Consider the following 24714-nt stretch of genomic DNA (forward strand, 5'->3'; position numbering starts at 1 on the left):
TGCATCTGTCTCACCTCCAAAAGGATCAAAGTTTCAGTCTTGTTCCAGGCAGGTCATCATAGTAATGCTGCCTGGGGAAATGCTGCAGAGATTCTTTGTGGAAGGGTCATTTCTGGGCTTTTTCATTACTGTATACTCTGACTTGTCAGCAGAGTTCAATACTATTGATTATGGTGTCTCTTTAGATTGATGGGAGCACATGATGAGGCTGTCACTGCATTTTTTTTATTTACTCAACTGGTCTCTGTGTGTATCACAGACACTGTATTAATCCAGTTGTGTTGAAGTTTGCTATGAAGTCCTGATGGACCCATATGCTCTTACTATCTGTATTACCAAGGCATCAGTTTTCCAGTGATGTGGACCTAACTCCTATTGATTTCAATCAGTGTTCGGTGTTTAGGTGCTTTTGAAAATCCCATAAGATGCCTATCTCCACCTTTAGGTGTCTAAATCAGGGGTGGCCAATCTGTGGCTCCGGAGCCACATTCAGCTCTTCAGAAGTTAATATGCGGCTCCTTGTATAGGCACCGACTCTGAGGCTGGCGCTACAGGCGCCAACTTTCCAATGTACCAGGGGGTGCTCACTGCTCAACCCCTGGCTTTGCCCCCACTCCACCCCTTCCCACCCCCTCCCCTGAGCCTGCCATGCCCTCGCTCCTCCCCCCTTCCCTTCAGAGCCTCCTGCACGCCATGAAACAGCTGATCTGGAGCTGCAGGGAGGGAGGGGGAGGCGCTGATCGGCGGGACTGCTGGTGGGCAGGAGGTGCTGGGAGCAGGGGTGAGGAGCAGATGCGGGGCTGCTGACATATTACTGTGGCTCTTTGGCAATGTACATTGGTAAACTCTGGCTCTTTCTCGGGCTCAAGTTGGCCACCCCTGGTCTAAATGCTTTTGAAAATCTGACCTCTAGTCACTATTGTTTTGCTGGTAGCATCAAGCATCACCCCTGGCCTCTGCCATGGCTTTCTCAGTTTATCTTCTCTCTCTCTCTCTCTTTCTCTCTCCCTGGGTTTTGCATTGTTGTCCATCACTGTAATACCTATAAGTATCCTCCTGCTTAGCAGAGGTCCAAAAGTGGATGTCACATTAGCTCTTGCAAATCAGTACCTCAAAGACGCCTAGTCAAATGGCTCTAGAAGTCTAGTTCCTGCCAGTGACACACAGATCAATGAGGACCATCTGGGTATAATGACTCCTTTCAGTCTCCATAGTGAGAGTTCAGCGTTCCGCCATTTAAAGGCTATTTCCACACTCCCCTCTGTGCTATTTCTGTCTGACACTCGAAGAGTTGATCCAACCTCCAGTCAGATCATATTTCACGGGCTCCTTGATGGAGCCTGGTGCAGCTTACAACTGCAGCACAGTGCTGCTGTCGGGTTCTGCACGTTTCCCCAGCCTTGCTGGTGATTGATTCCTTTCCCTGAGGCATCTGAGATCACACTTGTAACCACAGAAGAAGAAGGATCTAGTCTGGCTTATTGTAGTGATCTACACATGCCTTAAATACACTGAGCCTAGGAAAATTGATCTCTTGAGGAGTCACAGAGCAGGGCAAAGTGCTGGCTGTTAGAGCTGTTAGCCGGCTGCTATTCTCCAGCTCAGACTTTGCCGTCTCTGCCAATTTGTGGTGCTGACATCTCTCCAGCTTTTAAAGCCTCCCTTGTTTAACCTGGCTTATTTATAATAATTACTTGAGCAGTTAATTTTACTCGTTTGCAAAGCCCCTAAGACTGCTTGGCATGAAAGGTGGTTTAGAAGTGAAGTTTTGATTGATGAATGGATTCAAATAGCGGCTGATTAGCATTGCCCAGAGTGAGAACACAGCTGCTATTTCCCCGTCTTTCCCCCCACCCTGTTCCTCACCGCCACGTATGTATGTTGTCACCCTACCTTTGCGTCTGGTCTTCTCGCAGGCTGGGCCCTCATAACCCTGTGGGCACTGACAAACACAGACGTCCCCGAGAAGCATGGATTCAGCATTGTTCTGACAAGGGCCACAGCGGCAGGCATTGAACTCTGTTAAGTACTCGTCCAAAGCCCTTTTCAGGTTTTGCCTTTTTGTTTCAATATCATCAAGGTTGCTTCTATGGAGGATTTCATGTATGGGTTGTAGCTGCATAGAACAGAAGAGAATATGTGGCTGTGATGGATTATAATTGCTTTGGTGGGTGCACAAAAAAGGGGATTTAATTTAATGAGCACAGTTCAACTTATAAAGTACTACAGCCATAGTGTGTTGGACATTTATTGGAGAACCCCCAGAGCTGAAGAAACAACTTACTTTCCTAGACAGCTAGATATGGTGTGTGTACAATATTACAGATGGGCCAAAGCCAGAAACCTCAGCTCCAAAGCCCTGGTAATTTTGGAGGTGTTGGAATTATTTGAATACTTGGATTTATGTGCATCCCTTTCATTCTGCTCCCAAATCAGCTCCAGGGCCAGCCCACAACATTTTGGCACCTGAGGTGTGAAGCTCAAATGATGCCCCCATGTCCTGTCACTTGGGCCAAAATTCTGAAAGGTCTCAATTCTGCCTTCTTCTTGTTCTACTCCTCTCATGGTACTGCTCTGCTACCTACCCCAATAAAGGAGAACTAACAACTTTAAATGCCTTGTTCATAAATTTTAAGTAAAACTCAGCTTTCAAATGCCTGAACAGCAAATGTAACTTTTCTTGTCTGCATAGTAAAAACTGGCATTTTTATCTGTTTGAATAATCAAAGTGGTGCTTTCCGGGCCTTCTTGGTTGGAAAGATTTGAACTGCTTCCTGAAGGTCCACAGTCTGGGCCAGCTCATGCTCTATTGAGATGGTTGCAAGGCCGACCAGCCTCTCCTGTGTCATTGTGGAGTGTAGATGTGTTTTTATTAACTTCAGCTTGGAGAAGCAGTGTTCTCCAGTGGCAACTATTACAGGAAGTGTTAGAAGTATGCGCAGAGCAACAAAAGCATTTGGAAAGAGGGTGGTCATCTTATTTGTGTGCATATATTCCAGAACAGCCTTTGAAGTTGATCTTGGTGAAATGTATCTTGAAAGGACTTTCAGTTCATCACCTAAATCACTCGCATCTATATCGTGCATGTCATCATGTGTCAGCACTGTCTCCAGTGCCCTGCATTGCTGGTGTAGGTCTTCTTCAGGTATAGTGAGGAGTTTTGTAATATCATACAACATCCCAAATATACAGCTGTGTTCCTTGAGCTGCATAAAACATTCAACTGACTGTATTGCACAATCTAGCACCTGGTTAAAGAATTCAAATTTGAATTGTTGTTTGAGGTCTCTTATGGGATTATCTTCTGCCTTGTAATCAAAATGTCTTCTTCGGTGACTCTTGTACTCTTGAATGGGTGGGAAAATAGCTTCAGTGTGAAGTTCCTCTGCCAACTTCTGTGTACTCTTCAGAACGTTTTGAAATCCCTCATCTGACGGGTAAGACTGTAGGTAGGACTTTGCTTTGTCCAGTTGTTCCATTGCTCCAGATATATCAAGGTCAACACCTTGGAGTCTCTTGCTTACAACATTTATTGCAAACAGTATGTCATGCCACAACACTAAGCCACACAGAAATTTGAAGTTATGTATGTTTCTGGTTTTTACATTTCCCTCTGCCACTATTCTCCCACGAACAGTTCCTGTCATAGCATTATCCTCCATAATGGCAACTATGGCATCATCTGTCTTCCCAATTTGGTGTTTGATAGGCTTTATCGCCTCCACTCGACTTTCCCATTGTGTGGCACTCAGTGGTTTCAGTGTCAGAGAGACTGTTCCCAGATGTTGCTTCAAAATTTACCATCGATGAGTTGATGAGGAGAAAAATACATAGATGCTTTGAATTACATTAAAAAATTCAGCAGCCTCCCTAGAAGTTGATGCTGCATCACTGACCACCAAGTTCAATGAATGAGAACTGCATGGAACAAGAAAAGCTTGAGGGTTTAGCTCTTGGATCCATGTCTGCACTCCTCTGTTCTTTCCTCTCATGTTGGCACCATTATCGTAGCCCTGACCTCTCATGTCAGCTATCGCAATTCCCATATCTTCCAGCTTTTTAAGAAGCACATTTGTCATACCAGCTCCTGTAGTATCAATGTCAATGAATATCCAGAAAATGCTCTCTGACAGTCACCATTGCAGGGACATTTTCACTAGGTTCTGTTGTTGTTACAAAACGCACCATTAAAGTAATTTGTTCCGTATGGCTGATGTCAGGTGTGCAGTCCAGAATAACAGTAATATCTTGCTGACTTCAGATCTGCCACAATCTCTGTTTGACTTTTGTTGCCAGTAACTGTATGATCTCATTTTGAATTGTTTTTCTAAGGTAGTGGTGTGTGTACATTTCTTGGGTGGTGACTCTTCTTAGATGCTCCTGGAGTACAGCATCAAACTCAACCATCAGCTCCACAATGTTAAGGAAGTTTCCATTGTTTGGCATATACCGCTGATCTGAAGTGCCACACAGTGCTAGGTTTTGGGTAGAAAGCATTGTCACAATGGCAACGAGCTTTTTCAGAACATTTTGCCAGTAAAGAGACTCTGATGCAATCTTCTCTTGATGCTGATCATCTATGGTGGCCTTTAACCTTAGTCTCATCTCAAGCCCTTTCCACCTATGGAATGCTCTCTGGTGATTTGCTGCCTTTTCATGGTATGCCAGATTTCTAGCCACATTTTTCCAGTCCTTTGTTCCTGTAGAACCTAATGTGGCTGGAACATTAGACTGGAAGAGTTTGCAACAAAACAGTTTTGAGTACATAAGCCATGGCCTCTCCACATTGGGGATTTCACGCCAGTAATGTTGGATGGATTTTCATTTTCTCTTTGATTTTGGGGAGTTTGACTTTTTCACTTGCTGTTTGTATGGCCCTGCTTCAGAACAAGGAGGCTAAGGCAGGCCCTCAAGCACAGTCACAGTCCTGGATCATCTAGACACTAAACAACTCACTCAGCAGCAGCACCCTCAGCACACACCTTCACTCATCTCCACCACCACTCTTCTCTTTGTGTCTTTCTTGCACATTGAGCATGAGATATGAGATGCTGCATGGATGGCCAGGTCACTGCACTCTGATTAACTGGGAACTCACTGCATCTCCTCACCACTCATCTCCACACTCCTCACTCCTCACTCACTCCTCATGAACATCTCTCTCTATGTCTCTCTGGAGAGCTCCTTCCTTAGATAGAAAGCTTCTTTTTTTTCTTGAATTTGCCGCCCCAGGGGTTCTTTTTCTTCACTCATCACTGCTTTCTTGTGCCAGCTAGTAGTGGCCTCAACACCCAATTGAAGGGGGATAAATAGCAGGTAGCAGAGCATGAGTTGAGGATATCCATCAGCACTAAGGAGGGCCTGCTCTTACTACTTCAGGCCTGACTGCCCTGTTCTTCTTAAGGGTTCAGGGGGAAGCAGGGAAGCAAGAAAGTCCTGAGAAGCTGCTGTTAATCAGTCCAGGGCCTGGGGGGGGTGAGAGAGAGCTGAGAGGCTCCCTCTCTCTCTCTCTCCTCTCTCCTGCTTCTGCTTTCTGTTCTGCCCTCCTCTCCTCCTTTCTGCCCTGCCTGCCTGTTGTCTCCTCCCTCCTCCTCCTCAGCAGCTCACAGCCCTCATCTCTCTCATAGCAGAGCAGAGAGAATACATATGCACCAGCAGCAGACACAATTTGGGTCCTAGTGGCACGCCCCCACAGTCTGGCACCTGAGGTGGCCGCCTCAGTTCGCCTCATGGTAAGGCCAGCCCTTACTATGAGGCAACCACAAGGGGCCCTATTATTTGATTCATATTTAAATGATCCCACCCACAGTCTTGCAAAAGTTTTCCATGATTTCTGCCATCTTGGACCAGAGTCCTTTAGTAGCAGCTTGTGACATTTCAGTGCCATCTAATCTAAACTCTAGCCTAACCTCCTTAATCAGAGCAGTATCAGTCCAGCATCTATATATACTACATGCATAGATCTCTATGTATGAAGCACACATAGTACACACATCTGTGGTACGGTATGATACAATTAAAACATATTGTGCCATATGAAATAGTTAAAACATCATGAGTCTAACAAATTTTATGTGATATATTGATATATATATATCTGAAACTATGATGAACCTATGAACCTACTTTCCATACTTAAAAAAAAAAAAAAAATTGACTGATTTTGCTGAGGTAAGGATCCACCATATTTATTGAAATGTTCCTGAAAAAAAAAAAAAATTTTTTTTTGTTTTCTATATTATATTTTTTTTAGGCACTGAAATTAGCAAAACTTGGACTTAATATCTTGCCCCTTATGTGTTTCATATTCACGTAATAGATTTTCTCAAACACATGACAGTTCAAACAAAGTACATTTTAAAAATCAAGGTTGGCTTTGTGTGTGTGTGTGTGTGTCTGTGTGTCTGTGTGTACATATACCTGAATGAGACTGACACATGCTCATCTGACCACACTGGTTGCAGAGACTGAGTTTTCTCTTATTACAAATACAGCATAGAAAAGATTTTCTGAGGAAGTCCTACATGGCTTTGAAACTGTTTCTTAAAAACAATGAGCACAAGCCCCTTTAACAAATAAGAGTGAGCTAAAGATAAGAGGCATTCAAGTGGGCACAAGTGCGCAATTGCAGAGCTCCTAGAGCCGCCAACCGAGAGGTCACCGGGTGAGTTACTAGAAAATTGCAGCATATTTTGCCCAGAGTTGATGGAAACTTGCACAGAAGGCTCAGCTGTTACTGAGAATGGTTCTATTTACACCACTCTCATTGTTCTGTAATTTCCTATTTACCCAGCTAATACTGTGGATAATTCCAGCTTCTGGGTTTCTTTCTACCTTCTCTCACATTTTGTTGCCAAAGTCAGAGGCAGAAGTGCTTTTAAGTTAGAAGGAGGGGAATGGCAATGGAGTAGCACATCTCGGTACCTGTACAGTTGCCTAGATGCTCCTCATTTCATTGCACAGTTGTAGTCCCAGAGTAGGCTGGCAATTATAAGTTCTCATGGAAGATTTTCCACCCTTAAGTGCAAGGAGAGAAACACCCCCTCCACTGCCACACACTCAGAGATGCGCCTATCAAGAAAATGTCTTGTCGAAGGCGGCGATGCACTGAGAGAGAGCAATGGCACAAAATAAAAGCTGCAGCGTCTGACTGCAGTGAGTTCTTTTTCCTCCTCACTGATCTCCTCCTTTCCTGTTCTATCTCGTCTCAAGGACTCCCTTTCTGAAAGCTCTCAGGGGGCTGCGGCAGTTGGTCTGGAATGTCCTTGTTCCATTTTATGGGACACACAAGACTTGAGGGTGTTCTGGTTAGGGTGACTAGACAGCAAGTGTGAAAAATCAGGGCTGTGTTGGGTGGAAGGCAATAGGTGTCTATATAAGAAAAAGCTCCAAATATCGGGACTGTGCCTATAAAATTGGGACATCCTGATGACCCTAGGCGCATCTCTGAGTGTGTGGCAGTGTTTCTCTCCTTGCACTTAAGGGTGGAAAATCTTCCATGGGCATGAATAAGCTACTGAAAGAGGATGTGCCTCCCCAACCTGTATAGTTCTTGTAACTCAGTGAAAACCTTCCCTTCCCTTATCAAGAATGTAAACACTCAGGGCTCATTGATGTCAATGGTTCTACACTAACTTACACTAGTCAAAGATCAGGTCCTCCAAATGGAGAATCGAGCAGCAGTAATTTAATTTTATTGACTTTAGCTTTCCAGGCTTATGAATTTGAGGCCTAATCCTGTGATGTGAGCTACTATGGAGTTGTGTCCTTTGTAGGATGGTCACCCATAACATCTGATTCTTGTTAAATGAATGTAGGTGTCAGGGTGACAACCATGGGGCTTGAAATCAGACACAAGACAATGGCAGCAGTCTCCTCAGGCTGCCCCATCAATATGCCTCAAGTCTGACCTGAGGAGATCCAGAGATCACCTACTGGGGTACAATGATTTTCAGTGTCCATGTACTTGGCATCTCAGTTGACATCAGAGATCCAGCTTTAGTTGTGATTTCCTGATTTTTATTTTATTTTATTGATTGATTGTCTGGGAGCAGCAGGACCTAGACCACTAATTTACAGAGGCCATCAAACAGGCAGCAAACTGTGTGTTTAGAACTCCAAGAACCGCCCAGAGAGGGCACCCAGAATCAGCTGCTGGTATGACCAACATGAATTGGTCCTCCAGCAGCTAGCAGGGCTGGGAGCAGGCTGAAGGCAACAGGACTCAGCTGGCAAGATAAAAAGGTCTGGATGATTTTTCCAGGGGCCATTTCTGGGTGTAGCTGGGACCAGGGGAGGAAGGATTTCTCCTGTCTTAACCCAGGAGGCAAAGCTGGTCAGGAATTCTGGCTATACCTTTTTGGTTGAGCCAACACAGGATTGTTGATTTATGTTATGGAAGGTAACACCCAGGTAGCCATCTTGAATTGAATATCAATTCACTGTGGTAAAATTCAAGTGAGCGCACTTCATGAATTGCCCTGCTGGTTCAGGCAAACACAATGACACGGTAACCTAGAAGTCAGAGATTCTGTATTTTATGCAGTTGATCTACTTATTCCTATAACTAGAACAATGCCTAATCCCCCGGAGCCACCCCTTCAAGAAGAGGGACTTTTTTATAAAGGCATGGAGTAGAACATAAGGACGGCCATACTGGATCGGACCAATGGTCCATTCAGCCCAGCATCCTGTCTTCTGACAGTGTCAAATGCCAGGTGCTTCAAAGGGAATGAACAGAAGAGACCATCATCAAGTGATCCATCCCCTGTCACCCATTCCCAGCTTCTGGCAAACAGAGGCAAGGGACACTTCAGATCATGGTTTTGCACCCAGACCATCGTGGCTAATAGCCATTGATGGACCTATCCTCCATGAACTTATCTAGTTCTTTTTTGAACCCTGTTATAGTTTTGGCCTTCACACCATCCCCTGGCAATGAGTTCCACAGGTTGACTGTGCATTGTGTGAAGAAATACTTCCTTTTGTTTGTTTTACACTTTGTGCCTATTAATGTCACTGGGTGACCCCTGGTTCTTGTGTTATGTGCAGAAATAAATAACACTCTTTCTCCACACCAGTCATGATTAGGGCTAAGATTTTGTCATGGATATTTTTAGTAAAACTCATGGACAGGTCCCGGGCAATAATGAAAAATTCATGGAAGCCTGTGACCTGTCCCTGATTTTACCAAAAATATCCATTACAAAATGGGGAGCCTGGGCATCTGCCGGTGGTCTGGGCGCTCCAGGGGCCCCCACCACCCATGGGGACTTGGAGCTCCAGGGTTCTCCTCCACTGGTGGCTCCAAGCTATGGGGGTCCTCCCTGAGGCAGCTGAGAGCTCTGGGGGTTCCCCCCTGCTGCATGTGGTGGCTGGGACCCCTGAGGGCTCCCCCCTGTTGCTTGCAGCAGCGAGGAGCTCCAGGGGTTGCCTCCTGCCATATGCGGCGGCTGGGAGTGGCAGCTGGAGCTATGGGAGTCCCCCCTGCTGCCCACCACAGGTGGGAGCTGTGGAAAGTCCACCAGCCACCCGCAATGGTTGGGAGCTGCTGGGGTACCCCACAGCTCCCTGCCTCCGCAGACGGTAGGAGACCCCCTGAAGCTCCCAGACGACACTGGCTGAAGTAAAACACGGATTCCGTGACCTCTATGACTAAATTGCAGCCTTACTCATGATTATACAGACCTCCATCATATCCCCCCTTAGTTGTGTTTTCCAAGCTGAAAAGTCCCACTCTTTTTAATCTTTGCTCATATGGAAGCTGTTCCATACCCCTAATCATTTTAGTTGCCTTTCTCTGCACCCTTTCCAATTCCAATATACGTTTTTTGAGATGGGGTGACCAGATCTGCACGCAGTATTCATGATGTGGGTGTTCCATGGATTTATATAGAGGCATTATGATATTTTCTGTCTTATCTATCCCTTACCTAATGGGTTGTAACATTCTGTTTGCTTTTTTGACTGCCACTGCAAATTGAGCGGATGTTTTCAGAGAACTATCCACTATGACACCAAGTTCTGTTTCTTGAATGGTAACAACTAATTTAGCCCCCATCATTTTGTATGTATAGTTGGGATTATATTTTCCAATGTGCATTACTTTGCATTTATCAACACTGAATTTCATCTGCCATTTTCTTGCCCAGTCACACAGTTTTGTGAGATCCCTTTGTAACTCTTTGCTGTCAGCTTTGAGACTGAACTATCTTGAGAAATTTGGTAACATCTACAAATTTTTCCTCCTCACTGTTTACCCCTTTTCCCAGATCATTTATGAATATGTTGAATAGGACTGGTCCCAGTACAGATCCCTGGGGGACACCACTATTTACCTCTCTCCATTCTGAAAACTGACCATTTATTCCTGCCCTTTGTTTCCTATCTTTTAAACAGTTACTGATCCATGAAAGAACCTTCTCTCTTATTAAAGTCTGGGAAAAGCAGTGGCCAAATTCTATTTACTATTTCAAATAAAAAAGGGTGGTTGCATCAAATGTGAGATTAGCTTTTCTACCAGCCTAGCACAGAACTGTCTCTGGATATTTTTTTTATTTTATCTTCTTTGCAAGTTGAGATATAAACTTTGCTCCTAAATTAGAGCATTCAACGTGCAGGCTTTTTTGCAAAGACTGCCTAAAACTAGCACGCTTGGTGATGAAGCATATTGTATTACTACTTATAACAAATAGGAGACAGGTATTTGCCGATACCCTTGAGAATTATAGTTCCATAATGGTATGAAAAACTGCTGCAGTGAATGATCAAGAATTGAATTAAAGGTGAATCTATCTGAGCCTTTTTTTACTTGTGGCATTTTACATTTTTTTTTTTTGGTAGGCAGTTTTAAGTTTTGCATGGACATTTTTAGGTTCCCCAGTTCATTGCAAGAAAATTGTATTAAAGGCAAGAAATGTAAAAATGCTTCATTATGCCCCAGCAGTACAATCTAACCAATAAAACCTCTTTTACCCTAACTAGGAAATTCTATGCTCTCTTTGCTATTTTGTCTCATCTCTAAGAGTGAAATACTGGATCCTGCTCCATGGCCACAGCAGGGCAAAAACGCAAAGGAAATAGCTACCTAGTTTGATATGTAGATAGTACCTAACACTGTGATAGTGAAGGGCAGGGGAGCAACATGTAAGCAGAGCTAGAAGCCAAGACAAAGAAATGTCTTGAAGCCAAGTTCTGCAATACCCCACTCCATAGGAGCAAGTATGTCTATTGGAGTGCAGGGGGTTATGAGCATGACCACTGGACCTGTATATTGTCTTTACACTCCACATTGGGGTACATCCATTATGACAGCCTATGAGCTCTATTAGCATCTGCAGAGTGGCTGTGTGAGGGAGGAGCCCATCCCTTCAAGTCTCTTTTTGATTCCCTATTTAACTGGGAGAACAGAGATTTCAGCTGTCGTGAGAATAATAGGGATTAGGTGACCACTCCTAAAACCATTCCTTGGGAAGCTTGTGCACAGGGACACATCAAAAACTAAACTCTCCACTAAGCCAGCATTAAGCTTCTTGTCTGTCTCACCTTTGATGCTGTTGCTAAGAAATGCACTCCCCATTGTGAAATGTCTGAGAGGTTACCAGATCAAGGGCCCATTACATTTAATCTGTTCTCTGATGGGATCACAATGAAAATATGAAATGATCTGGTCTACTACGCTTTCATTCCTCATAACGGTGGAGTTTCTTCAACTGCAAAAAGGTCTTACCTCGAAATCAATAACAGCAGGATTATATTTTAATGACCTTCCCCAGCGACGATACATATTGGCATTCCAACTGTTTAAAAGCCCTCCACTTGAACCAACATCTCCACCTTGAATCCGAGGAATAATATCTTCCACTACTGCACTATTGGTTTCATGATCTGGAAAGTTGAATTATAGCTACATATTAGTTACCATTTCCACACATTCAGTAGTAACAGCGTGATCCAGTGGATGGCCACTTGCCCCCTTTAAGGCCCTGATCCTGCATCATTAAAGTCAATGGGAGATTTGCCACTGACTTCAGCGAGCCCAGGAGCAAGCCCTAAACAGCCTTCTCCATTATTACAAGATAGCTTCTGATGAGTTAAGCATTCTAGGTGCTACAATCATGGTGATGTAGGAGTTAAAGAACTTCTAAACTCCGATCCTCTCATCACTCTGACATATACACAGGACCCAATGTGTGGGGCAAAGATAGTTTTATGCCACCTTTGTGCTGCCCAGTCCATATACAAAATAGCAATACTTGTCACTTATATCACACTTTTCATCTGTAGATGGCAAAGTGCTTTATGAATCTTGGGAAATACCATTATTCCCCTACACATTTCTGTTTGCTTGGTTGTGTGGTTTTTTTTTAATAGAGGTGAAGAGACTTGCCCAAGGTCACACATCACATCATCAGGGAATAGTACTGAGGTCCCCTGAGTCTAAATGAGATAGTTGGAGACGGAAAAAAATTCAACTAGACTGTGGAAGACATAGGCAGGGAGAGAGAAACATTCCTATTGGGAATGTTCCAATGAAATGCTTTTTGTACAGAAAATGCATTTTCTGCAAAATTGAAATTTTATGTAGTGTGACAAAGTCAGAGTGGACAGCTGAAAGAGTGGTGGGAGCCCTAGACTGATAAAAGCCCTTTTTTCTACAAGCTGAGAAGGAGTTACCTCAGGTCAATTAGGGACACCTGCGTCCAATTAAGGGCTGCTTGAGACCTTTTAAAACTTGTGGGGGAAGGGGGGAGAGAAGCTGCTGCAGGGATAGTGGCAGAAAGGAGATAGATTTCTCCAGCGTGAGAGGCTGTTCTCTTCCCCATAGGGAAAGCAACCAAAATTGAGTGTCTCTTTAGGGGAAGGACTGACGCCCCAGGGCAAATAACAGGACAATGCTCCCCCCCACACACACACACACACAGTGTGGAGGCAGGGAAAGGTATCCCCCCTTTGTTCTTGTGTTTGTACATTTGTTTCTTTTTTGGTTGGCGGAGGTGCACTCCTTAGGTTTGCCCTGAGGCCTACCCTGAAAATACAGACAAGTAAATGCAGAGGGGGAAGACAAACCCTGCCTAGAGTGGGCCTGATTTACCCCCAGCCCGGCCACCACCAAATGGGGAAGTGCTAAGTCTGGTGAGAGGGAGGAGGAGGTGCCTTGCCACAGTGGGGAAATTGCAATGAAATATTTTGTTTAGGGTCAGTTTGATCTAAATTAAAATATTTTGGTTTCTTGAATTGAAACAAAACATACACTTTTGACTTAGTTTGATCTTAAACTGCATCTACATATGGTGCAATGATGGCTCATGGGAGTTGTAGTTTGGGTGCCTCATGCATCCCACAATGAAATATTTTGATTTGAGACTGTCAGAAAGTTTTGTTTCAATTCAAAATTGTCCAAACAAAACCTTTCCAAATTGAAATATTTTGTTAAATATTAAACGTTTTGCTCTTTTGACTTTTTGTTCTGATTTGGGGTAATAGTAAATATTGGAATTGCCTGTGAGATGGATATTCCAATTTTTGCTCAGGTCTAGTCAGATGGTGTAAATCAGCATAGCTCCATTGCTGTTTTACACCAGCTCAAGATCTTGACCCACTATGTAGAGTGCCCACTTGTACTACCCTAGCTTTTGAGGTTGTGGACAGGGAATTGTTCAAACCCTAATGCATATTACCCTTTAATTAGAGGTTAAGTTGAATCTCCCTTGGAAAAAAACACGTTAGACTAGGGACAATGGTTTATGAGTTTTGTGAACACTACAACCCAACATTTATTTTGAGAGGTTCACGAAACCCCTTGAGCTTCATCCATCCTTACTTATAACCATACCCTAACTCCCACTTGCACCTCCAGATCCCGGGTAGTCAGAAATCTGCTAATGGCAGCAGGGGTAATGACATCAGTGGGTAGAACTCCACAAATGCACTATGATCCACTTACACCAATGGTGAATTCATTTCAAGATTTACTAGTAAGACAATTATATTCTGTGTACTCCCTTTTTGGGCATCATACCAGTTTCAAGGAATGCGTCCTTCTCACACTTTTTGTATGATAGTGTCATTGATATGTCTAATTTTTCCTTTTGGTATATGAGGCCTCCTGACAGACCAAAACAGGAGCTTATTGTTTCAGACGTAATGGCTGTGAAACAAAAAAAGAAAAACAATAATGTCAGTGTCATTATTGGTAAGAACGGCATTTTTCCCCAGTGGTAATTGCGGGTACATCAACCAATAAAATATTCATACAGCTATGTGGCACATTTGTGGAAGCCAAGAAATTATTGCCATCATTGTGAAACTGATTTTGCTGGGCTTTGTCGTTCTTGTGTGGAAGCCAAATTTATATGGCTGAGGTTTATCAGTGATTATTAAGTCTGAAAGGGCAAAATACTTGCCCCAAGAGATTTTCTTCTAAAAGAAGGGTGAAAAATCTCAAATCTAGGAAGTCCCTTCTTATGTCAGATTCTGTTCCATCTGTTTAAATTTTGTTTCCATATGGGCCAGCTCCTTAGCTGGAGTAAAACTATGTAGACCTTCTAAAGTGAATAGACCTATGCCAATTTTCAGCAGCTTAGTATCTGGTGCATACATCATAATATGCCTCTTAATCATCTGCACACTGGGACTGGTGTATTAGCTGCATAATTAGCTAGAGGGTCAGAAGACAGTGTTGCAGAAAGCGTTTGCCTCTTTATAGGAGTTTGGTCTTAGCCAAATATGACTTCCTGAGATACATTGGTCAGAACCTGAGCTGGTGTAAATTGACATAGCTCAAGTGACCAGCTGAAGGTCTGGCCCCATATATTTTGTCCAGTAGATAATGTTTTACAAAACTTTACTGAACGGATGCTGGGGAAAAAAAAAACAGTACTGAAAAAAGCTGCCACCGAATTACAATATAATTTGGGTCAATTTGAATGAGTTATTTAGTGAGGTAAAATGACTGGCTAGAATAGTAACTTCAATACAAATGTATCAATTGTTTATTCTTTGAAAATCACTGACAGTTTATTGCATGCTGTTGTATTACTGTTAACGGCTACTGCTGTATGTATTGTAAAAAATAACTAACTAGAGTCCTATGAGCAAGCTGTAGAGAAGAGAACTGAAATAAAGAAGTGGTTTCACCGAAGTACAGTAGTCGGCACATTTCTTAGGTCAACAATGTTTTGTTATGTGTATTTTTCAGTGTATTACAAATATAAGGTAAGTTCAGCAGAAGTTAATGGCAAGACTTCCATTGATTTCAGTGTATGCAGGATAATAATAATTAATGCCTACCTACCTTTTATATAGCCCTTTTCATCAGTAGTAGAGCTCTGCGTGAATACAGAATTTATACCCATGGATATAAAGTGAATATCCGCAGAGTTGCAGGGCTCTACTGCCAGTGACCGGGCCAGGAACCACAGCGGCGAAAGCAGCAGCACGTCGGGCTGCTGCTTGCAGGAACCAGTGCCCAGCGCAAGCAGTTCCTCCGACGTGGCTGTACTGCCCCCAGCCCTGCCCACTGGGCAGGCACCAGGCTCACTGGCCGCTGTCTCTGGTCACAGCGTCCCTTCAATGCTCCTTTGCGTCTCCTGTCCAGGACCGTGCGAGCCACTTGCACACACTAGCATGACCAGGGATGGCTGCTTCTGTATCCGCGCAGGGCTCTAATCAGTAGTGCTTTACAAAGAACTGTGCCGTATCATTGTGCCCATTTTACAGATGGGAAAACTGAAGCATAAAGAGGCAAACAGACTTGCCCAAGGTCGCCCAGCAGGCTGCGGCCAAGGTGGGAACAGAACAAAGGTGGCCTGACTCTAAGTCCAGTCCTCTAGCCGCTAGGCAACACTGCCTCACATCAGTATCAGGCCTGTAGGCCCGGGTTTGCTTCCATTGAAATAACTAGCAAATGCTGTTGAGCATGAGTCTCTTCTCTTCTGCTACTCCTCTCCATAAGGAGTAACTCCAGTTGAGTCACACCTGTGCATGCCTGCAACAATTGAGACCAGAATCTGGCTCATTGACTTACTGGTGCGGGATCAGACCCTGAACATGTGAGATGCTGAGCACCTCACGAGAAGCAATCTGCCCCCTGAACTCCCATTCAAGTTGATGGGAGATGGAGAGATCCTAACCCTCCATTTCTCATTGACTTCAGTAGGAATCCAGGGTCTCACTGCATTGTAGGCCTGGGCCCTGAGAGAGTAAACATGCAGCATTCAGTTACATGGAGTAAAATATTCAATAATTGTAAACGGAAATGGATAAAATTCATTCACCCAAAGCAACATGAATGATTGCTTATCTCAGCGTTGAAGTGCCATAAAATTAAAGTTGAGATACACTCTGATTAATTGATTCACCATGGCTCCTGTTGAGTAATTATGTTCAGCAAGGGTCTGTCAATACAATTTGCGATTGGTTGTAGCGAATACTGTAGATCCAGGCTTGATAAATATTGAAGTGGTTATTGCTGCAAAAGGGTGGTCCTACAGAGTATTGGCTCTTTGCAGGAGGGGAAACCATGATTGTTTATCATCTGATGTAATTTCAGATAGTTGAATGTGTCCTAGTTGTGAGAGTTATTGCTGCATTTTGAATTAATCATAATATGTAAAGGCTCTTTCCATACTATTCTGTGCTGACTGCATCGCCCCTAAATGTCATCATAGCTGTTAATGAATTACTCAACTTTTCTGCTGTGTAATAAAACAATAATTTATTTTAAAAAGAAGGAATGAAAAATATTGGTGGCATGATTCACAAGGTGCCTTATCCTGATACCCTTATTCATTTTTACTCAGTCCTTATTGAGCCAAATTTCCACTTCCGTGGGATTTTTGCCTCCATTCTAAATTGCATAATGATATTGGGATATAGTTTAGTAATTGGTTAGGACAAACTAGTTGTATTAGTTAGTGCTAGTTTATGCAGATCAGTGGCTCAGGTTTTAGTGGTAAAGTTTTGGTTTTTTTTAAAGAAAGTACAGGGCCAGTTCTTCAACTGGTGTAAATTCAACTGATTACAATTGAGCTGTACTGATTTACAGCAGCTGAGGATCTGACTCATACACACCATGTAACAACATAGTGAGGAGACACCTTATTCAATAGGAAATCTGTCCAGTATTAAACCGTCAAAACATACCAATTTATTACCATGTGGTAGAATCTGAGACTCTGCAGTTTCATTTCCTATAGGATATAATGCTGTATCAGTTGATAAATGTTGAATTTTTAATGGTATCCACTATAGATGGAAATTATACAAGTATCCTACATTAGAATGAAAATTATCTCTCTTCTGGGGCACATTTTTTGTCTCGTGCAGAACTCCAACATCCCTCATTTTTAAAATAGGGCACCCTGTAGCATTAAATCTCATCTCAGATATACAGTAAGCACAAGATAAAATAAAATAATAGCCCCTGTCCAGCTGCTGGTGATTAATCTTTTCCTTTAACTTGGCAGTCTGCTTCTTAAAGTCTTCCTTGCTAAGATCTTGGTCACCTCTTTGTCACTCACTCTTCCAGGAGTGGAGGACACAGAACGTCTCCAAGAATAAGGACACACTTCAGGAGAGCTGTACAAATCATTTCTATTGCTAAGTACTTCTTTCGTAACACTCTCTATGGTTGGCTCTGAGCATTGAATATGTGTAGTTATAGATACCCGAACTACTCCAGGCCAACTCATAAACTGGCATAAATTGCCATCGTCTTATTGAAGTCAATGAAGCTATGCTGATTTATACCAGCTGAGCATCTGGCTGTCATTTACTATTGATATAATCACAGTCTCCATCTTAGGCCACCAGGTTGAAACCGAAGCAGAACCTATAGCAGATGCTATAGATGACTAATGCCTGCTTGTATCACTGGATGTACAAGGGTTGTGGTGTCTATCACACTATAGCTGACTTTACATTTCCACTAGCAATCTTGTGAGTGTACCAAAAGGACTACGTTGTTCTGCATCCTCATTCTCGATTAGAAGAGGCTTTATGTTTCAACTGCCCAGAAACTGATGTGCATGCAATCCAAACTGCAGCTGATACATTACATAAACATAATTTACAGGCATAACCATCCAGCCCTGCACACCTTCGTGGGTTGAAAGCTGGAGCGAGCAGAACTCTGTCATTCCTGAGATTACAATGGCAGATGTAAGGCCAAGTACAATGCATTATTCACACATTCAAAACAAACACATGCCTTTGAGTGTATCTCGATCTGTCTGTGTAATGCCTTTTTTCTTGCTCTTAGTGCTAGCAAATATAATCAAAGCTACAATTTTCCCCACCAGTGTGAAGAGAATGTCCTTGGGGGGGTCGCTCCTGATCCATCCGTGTCTGTGTCGCTCATGACGACCCTCTCAGAGGAGAGCTTGGTTTTTAGACTAAGTCTCACAAAGGGTTCCATCATATTTGATTGAGGCCTGCACTGATTGTTGAAGTATGAGTGACAGTGTCATTCTTTCCCCTGGATCTGTGTCTGTGTTTGTCTTGTTCCGAGGCAGCTAGTTTAAGTCTTCAGGCTTCTGAATATGGACATGAAATCCCTTAGTGCATTCTGGACCCGTCCCGATCTCTGTACTGATAAACTTTTCTCCAGGTGCTGTCCTACCTTCTGTAATAGTAAGCCAGGGAGAGCAAAAAGGATGTGAAAAGAACAAGTTCAGATTTGGGAAGCCTAGATGCTGATGACACAAGGCAGTCATTGGTTGCAAAATTAGCTGGTGGAAAGGATGCAGGGCCATTGTATGTAAGGTATAAACAGTCCGGACAGGGTACTGGAGAAATCCAGACTCCTGCCTAAACTACTGATTACTGCCAAGGGAAACTTTGATGTAAGAAAGTAGAATAAAACGCCCTGCTGGTGACTTTCCTCTGTTTTCATCCCCACAGGAGATACCTGTTTGTTGTCCTGCAAAAGATAATTGACAGTCCTTCTTCTGGTAGGTAATGAGAGCTGCAAAATGTGGATCCATGTTGGGTCTGGATGTAGAAACCATCCCCCAAAGTGTGGGGGTGTTTGGAGTTGTGGTTCTGGTTTGGTCCATTAGAAAGGGAAGCCCTAATCATGAACTTTAAAGAACCTTACAGGTCACATCGTTTCAGATTCAGGGTTACAGAATACCTGTCTTCTGAGTTCTCCCTGTTATGAGAGAAGACCATTAAGCACATTGGCGATGAGTTCATGTCCACTGGGATGATGCCTCCCGTATAGCAGCCATACTACTATTAAAATTAAGTAGATGGAAAAGCCATGTAGATTCCCCACTACAACGAGTGAGCTGGTTAGGAACTGCATGTTGACTGTGAGATGCACTTATTGGTTTATTTAACACCTAACGGCAGGATAAAGGATAAATAATCTAACCAAGAGAGCCTCCAGTTTAACTTCCCTAGTGGCCAAAAGGAGATCTACTTTAAAAAAAAGATTTAGGACCAGAACCTCAGCTGGTGTAAGCTGGTGTGAATCAGTGTAACTCCATTTATGCCAATGGACCTATGCCAAATGACACCAACTGCGGAATCTGACCTATTTTACTCACCTATGAAATGTACTTAAGCCAAGAATACTAAAGCACTGACTCAGAGTGCCTAATTTTAGCCACTGTGAGCTAAATCCTGGCCCTGCTTTCCAAGGCCAGAAGACCCAAATGCTGCTCAGAAGCTGCTGATTTGCTGCACAGGAAGGCAAACTATGGAAAGTCAGTATAAGTGGCTCTGCATAAGCCTACTGTGGAACAGTGGCAGCTAGTCCCGTGAGCAGTGGTGAGGAGGAATTTGGTGTAGGTAGACGGGTCAGAGGTGGGATGTGCCAGTTGGTGAGTGGCTATAGGTATCCTCTGGTGGTAGGTACTGCTTTAGCAGTGCCGGTAGTATCGCTCCATGCCTGGGAGGATGAAGAGGGAGGAACCTAGCGGTTAGTTTTAAGAGTTTATAACATTAAACAATCAGAGGGGACAGTTAGAGAATAAAGTGATGAACACAGAATTTGTAGCATTATTCTAACCTTTTCTTTTCATTTCTTCTTTGTTAACGACGAGGATATATTCAAAGATGCCTCCCATGGTCCCAGATGTCATGAAATGGGTACCATAGTCATTAATAAATTTGGCATACATTCCATAGTTGTAGCTGTCTGGAAGCGCCATCAGAGACTGAAGCACATCTTCATCCAGAACTATGTTATCCCGTCTCATTTTGAACCGTGCTGTCTGTACCTTTGTTATGGCTCTAATGAATCCTACGTTCTGCCGGTAAAACAAAACAGACATTAAAAGTGAAACATGCCTCTTCCCTGAGAAATATACATGGCTCCACATTGCAGAATAGTGGTATAAACATTTAGTGGGTTTACACCAAGCTGGGAGCCCTTTAAAGGAACATTTTCTGAGCCTGATTCTCAACTAAAGAACACTAATGTATCCCCACTGAAGCCAATAGAGATATATTAATCTAGAACTAGTGTTGCCAACTCTTACGATTTTAGCTCAAATCTCTCAATATCTGTTCTTTTTCTTACAGCTTCAGTTCCTGGAGTCAAGTGATTCTGAGAGAATCTCAGCTTTCATTTTTAAAAAAGTTTCTAGCACTTGTGGTTGCAGAGAAAAGCTTGAAAGTGTGACCCAAGTGTCCCTTAAAGGATCAAAATCAAGAAGGCCACTAAAAATACATTTTATTTATGTATTAAAACATATTTTAAAGCAAATCCCATGGTTTTGGGGGGGCTGGAGTCATGATATTTGATCACCTGGGCAGTGGAGCTGGAACAATTTGTATAGTGGGGGTGCTGAGAGCCATTGAACCAAACTGCAAACCCTGTATATGATGGAAGCCACTTCAAGCCAGAGGGTGTGGCTGCACCCCCAGAGCCCCCTAGTTTCAGCACCTGTGCACTTGGCGTTAGCAATACTATCTACATGAAATCAGAATAGGCTCCTTATGTTTTTCCCCCCTCTAAATCGGATGCTCTACTCCAGGGGTTCTCAAACTTCATTGCACCGTGACCCCCTTCTGACAACAAAAATTACTTCACATCCCCAGGAAGGGGGGACCGAAGCCTGAGCCTGCCCAAGCCCTGCTGCCCCGAGGGGGGGGACCCAAAGCCGAGCCCCACTACTCCAGGCAGGGGGGCCAGAGCTGAAACTCAAGGGCTTCCGCCCCTTGTCAAGGGGCTTGCAACCTGAGCCCTGATGTCCAGGGCTGAAGCCCTTGGGCTTTGGCTTCAGCCCTGGGCAGTGGGGTTTGGGCTTCAGCCCTGGGCCACAGCAACTCTAAGCCACCCCCGGCAACCACATTCAAAGGGGGTCCCGACCCACAGTTTGAGTACTGCTGCTCTACTCCTTTCCTGCATTACAAATAATTCCTTTGACTATTGAACAGCCAACGGACATGTCACTGTTTATGCTGTTTGTTCACTTTTGCGTATCTCTCATCTTAGACAACTAAAGTCGGCTTGTCAGTTTCACTTTGGGTTACACCAAGTTTTAGTCAATTTTGGTGCTGGCTCCTATCTCCTAGCCCAAAGCTTCAATAATGGAATTGCAAATGCTTCCAGGGACTGTTTATATGTCTTTAAAATAGAAATATTTAAAAAAATTGAACCATTTCTATTGGTGTTAGGTTCTGTTAATGTGTATTTGTTTTGAAAAACCTAAATTAGGTGGCCAGATTTAACCTGGCAACTTCCCTTTACACAGCAAAACTGTGTTATAGCCGCTGTGCTGGACAGCCAAGCAATGGAGAACCTCCGCAAGGGAACTCCACCAAAGTCGATGCGATTCTTGGGGCCATATGAAGGACCGAGGTGCCACACCGAGATGCAATTACTACAACGCTCACACACGCTCTCTAACACACAAATACACATACTTCTCTCCCCTCAGCACTGGTACCACAACCTCGGTCCTTCAGCTCCAGAAAACATAAGCTTTTGCCACGTAAGTTAAAGAGCTTCTTTAGATAGTACCAATAGTAGGATCTTGCATCTTCTCTATAGCAATATCATATGTGCGCACACACACACAACGAGTACATTTCATAGCACGTCTATGAAAGGGGGTGCAGAGGGGAGGAGTGAGTATGTCAATAGTGTGATCCGTGAGGGGCGGTGCAGAATAACAAATCCACATGGCAGCTGGTGCCTGCCATTGCTTCCCCTCCTCAGCAGTAATTAGCTGTGCAGACACCCTGGCTGTTTTCCTGTGGAGGGCAGAGGATGCTGTTCCCCAAAGTCCACTTGACTGGAGAGCATTCTCCTGCACCTTCTCTCATGTTTGGACCATTGCTCCATGTCTCAGAAACTGACACAATGGGCTGCCCTGCCTGTGATGGGGTATCAGCCCCACACAGACTTGGAAGGGGTTAAGGTGGCCAGGCAGGCCAATTAACTCCCTTGGGTGCCCCTGGAGGGGGAGCCAGGGAGCTGGCCACTAATTAGGAGTAGTCTCAGCTGTAATGAAGCAGGAGGGGCCCAGTATATAGCCAAGTAGCTGGCACAGGCAGTGGTGGTAGGAAGGCAGGCTGCAGTCACGCCCTGAGTAGAGGTAGTTAAGAAGCTGGCAACCCCAGAGAGGGGAGAAGCTAGTAAAGTAGGAAGAAGCCCAGGGAAACAGCAGTGAGGACTAAGGAGATATAGGCCTTGGCTGCATGTTATAGGGTCCCTGGGCTGGAACCCAGTGTAGAGAGCAGGCCCGAGTTCTCCTACCAGCCACTGGGCAGTGGCACAATGTGTTGGAGATGCCATCCTGACATCAGAGTCTGGAAGGCCTTTGAATTCCCCAGACGGGGAGGACTTTAGTGACCTGGCCGCAGGACCAAGCCATGAAGAGGAAGCTGTAGATCTGGGAGTGACCAGTGCAGTGGGAGATAAGATGGCGGAAGATGCCACCGGAATGAGAGCGCAGACTGGTGGAGCTACTCCCTGAGACAATCAGAAGGAGGTGCGGTGAGTGAACCGTGTGACACAGCCCTTTTAATGAGTCATTTTCTGAGGATACAAAATCACTGATTGTTTTCATCAGAAAAATTGATGTGACTCTAGACAAGGAAGAACTAGATACTTTAATGATGCCAGCTTACAGCAGTTTTGAAAGAGCTTCAAATAGTATCAGGGGGTAGCCGTGTTAGTCTGTATCCACAAAAAAACCAAGGAGTCTGGTGGCACCTTAAAGACTAACGGATTTATTTGGGCATAAGCTTTCATGGGTAAAAAGTGAGGTTTTTTTACCCACAAAAGCTGATGCCCAAATAAATCCATTAGTCTTTAAGGTGCCACCGGACTCCTTGTCACTTCAACTAGGACACTGTCAAGATAATTCTCTTTTACTGTTCCTTGTCACTGACCAAGAGAAAAGTAGATCACAGGCATAGTATAAATATAAAATATTATCATTAATTTTATCAGATCTAAATGGGGGTCACCACACATTTGGCCATGATGTAAACTTTCTATTAAAAATAAACCCTTCCATTTAGTACTATTTGTTTACTAAGATACTTTTAACTTACGATACAATAGAAGCTTAATTTACCGCCATACTGTAGCTTGTATTAAATTGAACAAGATATATTTGCCACTGGAGCTCATCCCCTGAGGACAACTGGTTTGATGAACATCTTGATATTTTCCCCTCCCTGTTTGCCACTTTAAGCATTTCTTTATTTATATACTTAATATAGCCATGAAACAGGAAGGGGCAGGATGACATGTGTTCTTATACTTCGTAATTCAATTTTATTCCCATTATAATGATTCTGTTTGCTTAAATGTAATAAGACTAACAAACGAGATTACTAATGATCACACATTTGCAATTACATGAACAAATGAAGGTACAATTACTATTGTTTAAAAAACATGCAAGTAAAAGAATAAACTAACATGAGTTACACTGAAATTGCACAATTCAACAAGACACGAGTGAGAGAACACATGCACTATTGTTTTGTTACCTTCTCGTTATACTGCGTGAAATTCTTCAGGGATCCTTTACCCTGTGATAAACTGAAACCTAGCTCAAAAGAGGCAGGTATTTTAGCATAACCTATTCCAAAGGTAAAACCATAATTTGTGGATTTATCTTTTTTTATGGCATCAAATAAATCTCTCGAATCATCGTAAAACTCAAAAGAGAATCCAGAATCAGCATGAGCCTGAAATGAAAAGAAGAGGCGTTACTTTTGCAGCTATTACCTGCCTTCTTTACCGTATCACTCTCTCTGCTGAAGTATCTGATCCTGCCCCAACTGAAGACAGTGGTAAGGTAATGCAGCCTATTATTGAAGTAGCCGGACACTTCTCATTACAAAACCCTGTTTTCAGTTGCTAATAACTTTGCCAAACTTTAATTGTTTTGGCTGAAATTTTCCCAGGTAGTGCCTAACTCAAGCTGAATATTTTCTGGAAAATATCATCAAAAATGGTTCAACTGTTTCTGAGAATGAGGTTAGGGGGAAATACATTTTTTTTTGTTTTTGCCCACAATAAAAATGTTCTTTGAACAACTCTAGTGCCCCTATACTTGAGAGCATTGAATTTAAATTTGGCTTGGTGGTGGCCTTTGTGTTAGGGATGTGCCTTTTGCCAAATCTGACTAAATTTGACCACGCTATGAGTCTTTGAAAAATCACAGTTCACACATGCTCAGTAGAGATTGCTTAGATTTTAGCAATTAAAATCTAAGCAGATTCCATCCTCAGTGAGCA

The 24714-nt window shown here is 43.4% G+C and overlaps 1 protein-coding gene across 2 annotated transcripts in view; it reads right to left on the reverse strand.

Annotated features, from left to right (window-relative positions):
• C8A (complement C8 alpha chain) overlaps positions 1-24714 on the reverse strand; it is a 43661-nt gene that overhangs the window by 4174 nt on the left and 14773 nt on the right. For both annotated transcript variants that reach the window (XM_039486410.1, XM_039486409.1), the window contains exons 6-10: positions 23962-24162; positions 20018-20258; positions 14021-14149; positions 11729-11886; positions 1894-2116 (exon numbers count right to left, since the gene is read on the reverse strand). In XM_039486410.1, coding sequence (XP_039342344.1) covers positions 1894-2116; positions 11729-11886; positions 14021-14149; positions 20018-20258; positions 23962-24162 — 952 coding nt within the window. The remainder of the gene's footprint in view (positions 1-1893; positions 2117-11728; positions 11887-14020; positions 14150-20017; positions 20259-23961; positions 24163-24714) is intronic.

This window comes from Mauremys reevesii, linkage group 8 (genome assembly GCF_016161935.1).
Source record: "Mauremys reevesii isolate NIE-2019 linkage group 8, ASM1616193v1, whole genome shotgun sequence".
NCBI classification, from domain to species: domain Eukaryota; kingdom Metazoa; phylum Chordata; order Testudines; family Geoemydidae; genus Mauremys; species Mauremys reevesii.